The sequence below is a fragment of the Haemaphysalis longicornis genome, unplaced genomic scaffold (genome assembly GCF_048455015.1).
Source record: "Haemaphysalis longicornis isolate Haplotype H1 unplaced genomic scaffold, Haemaphysalis longicornis Haplotype H1 scaffold_10, whole genome shotgun sequence".
Lineage (NCBI taxonomy): Eukaryota > Metazoa > Arthropoda > Arachnida > Ixodida > Ixodidae > Haemaphysalis > Haemaphysalis longicornis.
The window spans coordinates 42671449-42680417 of NW_027526204.1; the positions used below are offsets into that span (position 1 = coordinate 42671449).

General features: G+C 42.5%; 1 protein-coding gene across 1 annotated transcript in view; it reads left to right on the forward strand.

Moving 5' to 3' along the window:
* The window catches only part of LOC144158410 (galactosylceramide sulfotransferase-like), a 32223-nt gene extending 26498 nt beyond the window's left edge, over positions 1 to 5725 (forward strand). The window contains exon 5 of the mRNA XM_077689284.1: positions 248 to 5725. Within this exon, the coding sequence (XP_077545410.1) occupies positions 248 to 364 (117 nt within the window). The 3' untranslated portion in view covers positions 365 to 5725. The remainder of the gene's footprint in view (positions 1 to 247) is intronic.
* Positions 5726 to 8969: the final 3244 nt, after the last annotated feature.

Below are 8969 nucleotides of genomic sequence, written 5' to 3' on the forward strand. Positions count from 1 at the left end.
TTGATCTCCCGGACCATTACCTTGTCCCGGTTGTCTTTCCGCATTCACACTTTCAAATATGATCACTGATCAGATCGGAATTCTGACATCACGTGGGAGTGAAGAAAAATCAGTTGGGGAAGCTTACATGATGGCGTACCCTCCCGAGTATGCTACCTTCAGCAGCAAATCCTCTACATTATGACGATGCTATTGCATACTAGCCGCAATGTCTTTGTGACTCTGTCTTTTTGTAATATTCTCGCAGGTGCTGATGTACCATCCCAAGAACGAGAGCACTGAAGAATGCACACGGCTGATGCTACCCGAAGTTGTCTACACAGAGCGCCTTCGGAAAAAACAAAACCGAACTAAGGTGGTATAGGACGTATCAAAGAACCGGTACTTGCCTCGTCGTTTGTGGCGCCGCACTCCGATCGTCTAGGGCACCCACCTCACTAAGATGCGTCGTTCCGGAATACTGGTATTTCTTGCTTGTTGAAGCACCTTTGCGACGCATGCGGCTAAAAGGAGGAAGAAACCGGACGTTTTGATTGGCTACTAAAACGACTGCCAGCGACGTCAAAAGTTGGGGACATTTGGGGAAGTTGTTGTGGAAGCGAGTAGGGTTGTTGTAGACTTACGTGTCGCCTCCTGGGCAATTGCCGGTAAGAAGCTGACTACTGGCGTTTAGCAGCAGACGACGCAAGAAAGGTATGGAATAACAGTCGCTTTCTTTTGTAATTACGTTAGTTTGGACGCGTGTCTTTATTTTTACGAATTCGGCGCTCTCCTTCCTGACCGTGAGCATGGTGTTGCCCCGAGTTTGTCCTGCACTTGTGCCTTTATTCTTTTAAACTTCAACATTTTTTTCCTCCGCGTGGCCCTGTTATTACTGCTGCCGCACCAACCAATCACCAGACTTGGAGTACATCTTCTTCATTATTTCTCCGACATTATTTCTCCGACATCTTTGCGGTTAAGTTTCTATCGTCTCTCAAGAACGATGAGAAAATGCAAGATTTCCTGGAAGCGCACGAGTGTACCAGGGAGAAAATTACTTGCAGCAAGATAGTGCAGCAAGGCAGCGGTGCGGGAGTTTACGCCAATGGTCAACGCCGCCGACTTTGGCTTTCTGCTACTGGGGGCACTTATTGCTATGCGGAATACTGTATGGTTTACTAGTGTGGAAGTTTTGTGACCGAACGCAGGAAGTCCTGCTTGTGAGGCGGTGACTGCAACAACTGACAAAATTCTTGTTTTTTTTACTTGTTATGCACGCGAAAATATGCTTGGAAGACAAGTAAAGTCATGAGGACGAAGGGAGGTACGCATGCGTTACATTGAAGTTCACTCCAACTCACCAACGTTCTAAAGAGGGGACCAGTCACGTGATTGTTTCATCGAACTAGCCGTACTGTTTTACCATAGAAGTTGTTTAAGGTTCACCTCTCTCTTTACGGAACGTTAACAGAAAACTACCGTCAATGGCGAAGAAGAGAGAGGGATAATGATAGACCAAGGAGGGCGAGGGAAACTGGCGAGAAGGCAAGCAGCCCATGCTCGTCAAAAAATGTGGTGATGGAGTTCCCGGATATGGAACCTGGCACCTTAACGCCGTGGAACCGCGACTTCTCGAAAAAGATGAAGCTAGTGATAGCACGTGATGCAGTGGTTCGGTAATAGCACTATTACCTGAGATCTAGATAACGGTGCTATGACTGAAGGACGCTTAGGGGGATGTCAATGCGCAGACGAGGAGGCTTGATCACGAGAAAAGTAGCACCATCCGGGCTGAAGCCTCCTTGATGGGGAATAAACATTTATGTGAACTATGGATCTCAGGACGATCGGACTGTTGAGGGCTATTAAAATACAGCATGGGTAGCTTTACGCATTTTCAACTCGGAATGCTGCGTCCACCACACGTAGAGAGAGAGAGAGAGAGAGAGAGAGAGAGAGAGAGAGAGAGAGAGAGAGAGAGATACAGAGAATACAGAGACACGTGGGCCAGATGGGCAGGTGTCTGAACACAAGGCTCAGAGAACACAGTAACAATGTCCACAAAAGTGTGAGAGGGCACCTAGGCCTTAAGAATGGAAGTGTGAGCATTAGTGAAGATTATTCGTTTGCAGCGCGTCAAGCAAGAAGAAAACTCGTTGAATTTGGGAAAATGAGCAACTGCGAATTCAAACTACGGTAAAAAACACTTCACATGAATGACAAATGCTATGGGTACAGCCATTCCGATAAGAAAGTGTATGAACATCTTTCCCGCAACGCGCAATCTACGTCAACCTTTAAACCTGATAATGAAAATGGTTCATCGGCAGCTCTGGAGGAACGATAGCGATCAGTGAGGGGCAGTGGCCAAGCGCATGCGCAAAGCAAACAGCTCTCTTTTCTTTTTACGAACATGAGAAGGGCTGTGCCGAAACGCGAAGATCTCAACTTCGTCATTGATTCATGTGATGCCAATATCGTAATTTTAATGGAAACTTGGCGGTCTTCGAAAGTAAGTAACACTGAAATTTTCAGCTGCACCAAAAGTTTCAATGTTCATCGTCGTGACAGAGAACAAAGGTGTTGTGGAGGCGTTTTGATCGCAGTTGAGGATAAGTTCAGTTCTTTTGCTGTCCATACTGCTTGTGATTTGGAAATTCTTTGGGTGGAAATAGACATGTACTTTAGGAAATTTATTTTGGGTGTTTGTTATCACCCACCGTCATCCACATCCACATTTGTTGATGAACTGCATGACGCTCTTAATAACATTGTCGTACGCTTTCCTACTGTTCCTATTATTTTAGTCGGCAACTTCAATTATCCCCATATTGTTTGGACCAACGTACCTCCATAACTTAGCATTTTATCGAGTGAGTGCGAGAGCTTTGTTCGTTTGTGTGCCGATTTCAATCTGTGTCAGCTTGTCACTCAAGTAACCCGCATTAAACCGACGACATCAAGTACTCTAGACCTTGTACTAACTACTTTGCCGGAAAATGTGTCTCCGATATCTCATTTAGCGGGATTAAGTGATCATTCTTTTCTACATTTCACTCTTCATTTCCCCGTACATTCCCGTTCAACCCATCCGAAAGAAAATTGCAGATTACAAAAAGGCTGATTTCAGTTCCATGAATACAGAACTTGGCGTTTTTTTAACAGTTACTTGATTGATTTTTCGCAGCGTTCTGTTAACGATAACTAAGTTTTGCTTAGAGGGAAGGTTGCCTCTCTAATAGAAAAGTTTGTTCCGGTTAGGACGGGTATCTCTAGTAACCAGGAACCATGGTTTAATAAGTCTCTGAAAAGACTTCGCAACAAGAAAAAGCTCCTGTTTCGCTCAGCCAAAATTTCGGACAGTAAAACACGCTGGGATTCTTATCGAACTGCAGCTACCCAATATAAAGAGGCGCTGAAAGGTGCAAAGCACACGTTCTTTAATAAAACACTACTCAATATGCTAACAAATAAACCCAAACAGTTCTGTAATATCGTTAATAAAAGCACTAAAAAGCTTAAATATAAAAAAAGCTTAAAAAAAGCACAAAAAGATTAAATATCCAAATGACTCGGCAGTCCCTGCTGAAGAGTTTGCCAATGTTTTTAATGCTGTGTTTTCTTCTGCATTTTCTACTTGTAATAATTTCAACTGCTACCCTGATTACGAAAGTCCTCATGAATGTTCCATGGAACTGATTGTTTTCTATAATTATGGTGTTGAGTGTTTAATTGGTAAACTGAGAATTTCCTCATCATGTGGTGTTGATAATATAAACGCAAAGTTTTGGCTAATACTAAAGTGTACTGTTGTATTATCTTGACCAAACTTTTTGCGCAGTCACTTGAAACATCCTGTATTCCCGATGAATGGAAGGTCGGGAAGGTGGTCCCGCTGCACTAGTCTGGCGACAGACATTCTCCGAATAATTATCGACCGGTGTCATTAACCAGCCTGCGCTGTAAGACAATGGAACACGTAATTTATTCTCATATTGTAAATTTCTTGGAAAGTAACTCATTTTTCACTAAGTTTCAACGCGGGTTCCGAGAATCGTTTTCGTGTGAAACACAGTTAATATGCTTTACGCATGATCTTCATACTGTTCTTGATCGCGGGTCAATCACAGACTGCATATTCCTCGATTTTGCTAAAGCGTGTGATACAGTTCCTTACGAATTATTGCTTTTCAAACTTTCGCACCTGAACCTAGACCCAAACGTACTTGCATGGTAACGCTGTTTCCTGACTAACCGTTATCAATTTGTAAATGCTAATGCCACTATTTCGGCTTTTTCTCCAGTTAATTCAGGGGTTCCACAAGGTTCCGTTTTGGCACCACTGTTGTTTTTAATATACATAAATGATTTACCAACTAATATTTCTTCATCTATCAGCCTTTTCGCCGATGATTGTGTAATCTACAGGGAAATTTCCAGTGATTCTGACGATATAGCACTTCAATCCGATGTTGACCGTGTTTTGCAGTGGTGCGAGGTCTGGCAAATGAAACTCAATATTAATAAGTGTAAAAGCATGCCCGTTTCTCGAAGTAAGACCCAAGCATTGTCTTACTCTATTAACAATATTTTTCTTGAAGATGTCCTGTCGTATAAATACCTAGGCGTGCACATATCATCTACCCTGTCCTGGAAAACTCGCATCAATTATGTTGTTAACAACACCAATCGTACCTTAGGGTATCTCCGGAGAAATTTAATCAGGCTACTTCTTCTTTGAAATTGCTTCTCTATAAAACATTAGTTCTTCCAAAACTGGAGTATGCGGCCACTGTTTGGGATCCGAACACGTTGTCCCTCTGTTCTGAGTTAGAAAGCGTTCAAAATCGATCTTCGCGTTTCATACTTTCAAATTATCACCGCACAGCCAGTGTTACATCTATGAAAGCAAGCCTATCTTTGCCTCTTCTTAAAAATCTCCGAAAAGAGTTTCGTTTATGCTTGTTCCATAAGATTTAATATTGTAATCCCATCCTCAGAAGCAGGCTACTGTCCAGTCCATCCTACATGTCGTCCCGGATCGACCATCAGCACAAAGTTCACGTTCCATCGGGTCGCACAAACCTGTTTCAGGATTCCTTTGTCCGCAGCACTTGTAGAAGTTGGAATCGCCTTCCTAGGTCCGTAGCTGAAATCGGCAATGAGATTGCTTTTCGCTCAGCCATAACCAACCTGTTTTCATAACAAGCTGTTTTTTGTAATGTTTATTGTTGTTTTGCTGCTTTTGTCTGTATTGTGTATTTCCCACTCCCCTCTGTAACGCCTTCGGGCCCTGAGGGTAACACAAATAAATAAATAAATAAATAAATAAATAAATAAATAAATAAATAAATAAATAAATAAATAAATAAACTGCCGAGACTGCAAGGGCACCACCGAGAAACGCACTCCGAAATTTGACGAATGCAAAATCATTCAGCGTGATTGTGACCAGTTGACAAGGAAAATGGTGGAGGCTGCGGAAATCGGTAGGCTAGGCGAAGATTTCGTCAGCGCTCCTTCCATAGCCCTGCCCACAAAGGAACTTGATTATGTACACATGCGAAACGAAGCGACCTAGCTAGCCATCTCAATGTACACACACGTGCTGAGTGCGGGGGGGCTGATAATCATTTTGGGGTCTGTTTTGAATGTTATGGTTGTCATGTTTCCGGCACAGTTGATTTAGATCACTTATCGGGTCGAATGTTTCATCTTAGGTGTGTGCATGCGTGTTCATAAATATGGCTTGTTTCTGTAATAAAAGTTCAGTTGGAAGTCAGCGCTGGTCCTGTGTGCCTCAGCTTAAGTCTTTGTTTCTGTTGCGCTGTGTTGCTAAGATGAATCACCAACTTGCCCAATACTACTCTGTTCATTTACTTGTCATTATTAGTCAGTTCACAGCAACCTGGAAAACGTTGCAAAACTCCTGTCCGCTGTCAATACCTGGCCTTTTACGGAGAGAGAATGATTAGAGAAAACAGCTGTAAGGATGGCTTTAACGCGACTATTTATTGACAAATTATATGGGAATTAACCGCTGAGTGAGACGACTCTGACATTCCGCACAAGAAAGAAGCAAAAGCCAAACGGAATCTTTGCAAGACAACTCGCAGCTAAGCTGTTTCAGCAGATTTCACACTAAATTAAATTGGGTTTAGTGTTTTTCTCAATCGAAGGCTTCTATACCTCACTGGTGACGTCGTTTGTTCGAGTACAATGCACCGAAAGAAAGCCAGCTTTACACATTGGGTTTCACAAGTTGATCATGATGATAAGCCAAAGCACTTCAAGCGCCCGAATTCGAAGTGCCCGCAATCGAACCTCGGTTCCTCGCGTCGTGTCCTCCGCGATCGGCTTCCAGTTGCGTGGCGTGGACAACGCTCGCGTTATGTCCGATTGCGCCATTACAACACGGTCGAGACAGTTTGGATTTTGGGCGTCTACTTTTGTCTAGTTTTAATCTCTTTGACCTCTATTACTCCTTTTGTACGAATAAATTTAACTCCATGAATTATGCACTTCTACGCAACCGCAGTCGAGTTACACAGTTTGTCCGTTTTTGCTACTTTTTTATTCGCCTTTTCATGGCTCTTTCCCGGGCTTTTTTCTTCATTCGAAAGTTTGCCCTCTGGCGTAATAGATGTAGGCGCTTACAGAAACACGAACACGTTAGTTGTGTGTATAAAGTTCAGGAGTTGTCGGTGACACGGTCCATGCACCCAGCGTTGCAGGTCAGGAGGGCGGTCAGGGTGGAGACCGGTTGTACGAAGGTGCCGCTTTTTATTCTTACCTTCATTTCTTTCTTCACGGTGTACAAAATTTCGTAGCCTACATTCATCATTCCTTGTTTTTTCGGGCAAGGTGTGTAAGAGGCGTATTTTAGATTTTGTTAGCCTACTTTTATATTCTATGTTTTTGTTTTTGCATGCTTTTTTCGAGGAAGCATCTTTTTTTTTCACTATTATAATGCATAAACTCCGCCAATTATATATTTTTGTGTATATGCAGGGGTTACACGATTCGCCCATTCTCGCATTTTTTACTCGTGTTTGCGTCACTTTTTTTTCGGGATTTCTATTTTTGTTTGCGTTTCTTAAAGGCGGTGTATAAGATGCGTATTTTTGATTTCGTAGGTTCGTTTACGTAAATTTTATTTTGTTGTAGGTTCTGAATTTCTTTTGTAATTCCGTTTGCCCAGGTATCTCCGTTTAGGCTATTATAACGATTAAATGTGTTAGTTCCGCCAATTATGCTTTTGTTGTGCAAATGCAGGGGATTACATGGTTGGCGCAGTGCGGATACTCGGCAAAAAATACAAAGCCTTAAAATACTTGCCAGCAGATAAAGGGGGTCTTCCCTGCCAGTATATTGCAGGTGAAAGGAAGGGAAGAACGAGCAGCGGCTCACCCATTACTGGGAGGCACGGGCAAGCAGCGGCACAACGCGTCAGAGATAGGTTAAAGCCAAGCGAAAGCGTTAGCCGAATCGCGAAGGAAAGAGTCTGAAGCGGCATAATTGCAAAGGCATTCAGCAACGCGAGGTGATACGAAGAGTCTGAGGCGTTCAGCTGGACATTCGTGCTTTCGCATCGACAACACATAAGGAATGCCTAGGTGTCCCTGGAAACTTTTTTGCAGTTGTAAACGAACCAAGTTGTATTATTTTAACCAAAAGAAGACATCTTTTAAATAAATTCCAAGCATGATGCCGCTTGATTTCATGTAGGTATGCTATAGTTTCTATGCGAAATCTTCCCTGTGAATCTTGAGCAGGTGAATTGGAGTGTGTTTCGGTGGAACATAATTTTATTGGAATGTCAGAACAATATTTGAAAATTTAGGCGTGCTGATCAAGACACCTGTTTGCAGTTTGAGCTGAACACAAACGAAGGAATAATTGGTTCTCCCTTTAAGCTTCACTCAAAAACCACTTTTTCATTGGTATCATTCTTACCAGTTTCGTTATCCATTTTTGTAGTCATAGCGAAAATTACAATGAAAAGAAGTCCTTTTCGTTTTTATTTGTTGAACAAAAAACGCGAACGTGCCCGCTCTACACTTCCTCAAAACCGACGTTGTGTCAGACAACATGGGGCTGGCTGCCTCAGCGATGACGCATCCTTTATGGGAAAGGTCAAACAAAGGCTCAAATGCCTAAAGCAAACACGCCTTTGTATTTTGTGCTTATACTGGATGATTTGAAGCAGCTTGGAGTACAATAAATGGTTTGTGTTGTCTTCTTGTGTTTAAACTGGAAAGCAAGCTCATGAATTTTATTTTTCTTTACGATAAAAATACACTTCTGGAACGTTGACACTTACCAGGTGTGCGGCTTTTCGGAAATTAAAAGGAAATGCAACCAGTATGATTGAGTACCAATGCGGATTTTAGCAAGCTTGTATCTGCTTGGAGTTGTGCTGTCCTAGCGAGACGTATGCATGTGAACTGCAAAGCCGATCTTTCATATCGCCTGCAATCCGCACAAAGGGCAATATTTCTGTTTTGAAACGCTTGCACTGGCAAAGACGCGGTGACACTAGCATACTGGTACGCGCCTTTTCTTTGCCATATTTTGAGACCGAAAAGAGGATGGTGATGTTTCTGCGATTGATCGCAAAGATATTTTATTTGATTGATATGCGTGAATAACAAGGTGGACGGTACGTGAAAGAGAAAGGTGAAAAATTACTTTGGCAGAATATTATGTGCAGCACATGGTTGAACAGTTTCTTCTTAAATTCATACCCACTTTTTCTTTTTCCGTCCGGTTTAGGTTTAGCTACAGCGTGTTAAAGTGTATAGTTTGTGGTTAAGGTTCAGTTCCGGAAGAAACACCCTTCGCTTCTATGTTTACGTTTAGGGTTAGTTCCAGTTGTACCCCAAGTTTTGGGAGACTCCGTGTTGTGTTTCTTTACAGGTTATAAACGCTCAATTGAAACGCATGGCGTATGAACTGTGGCCATTTGAAATTCAACACACTTTTTG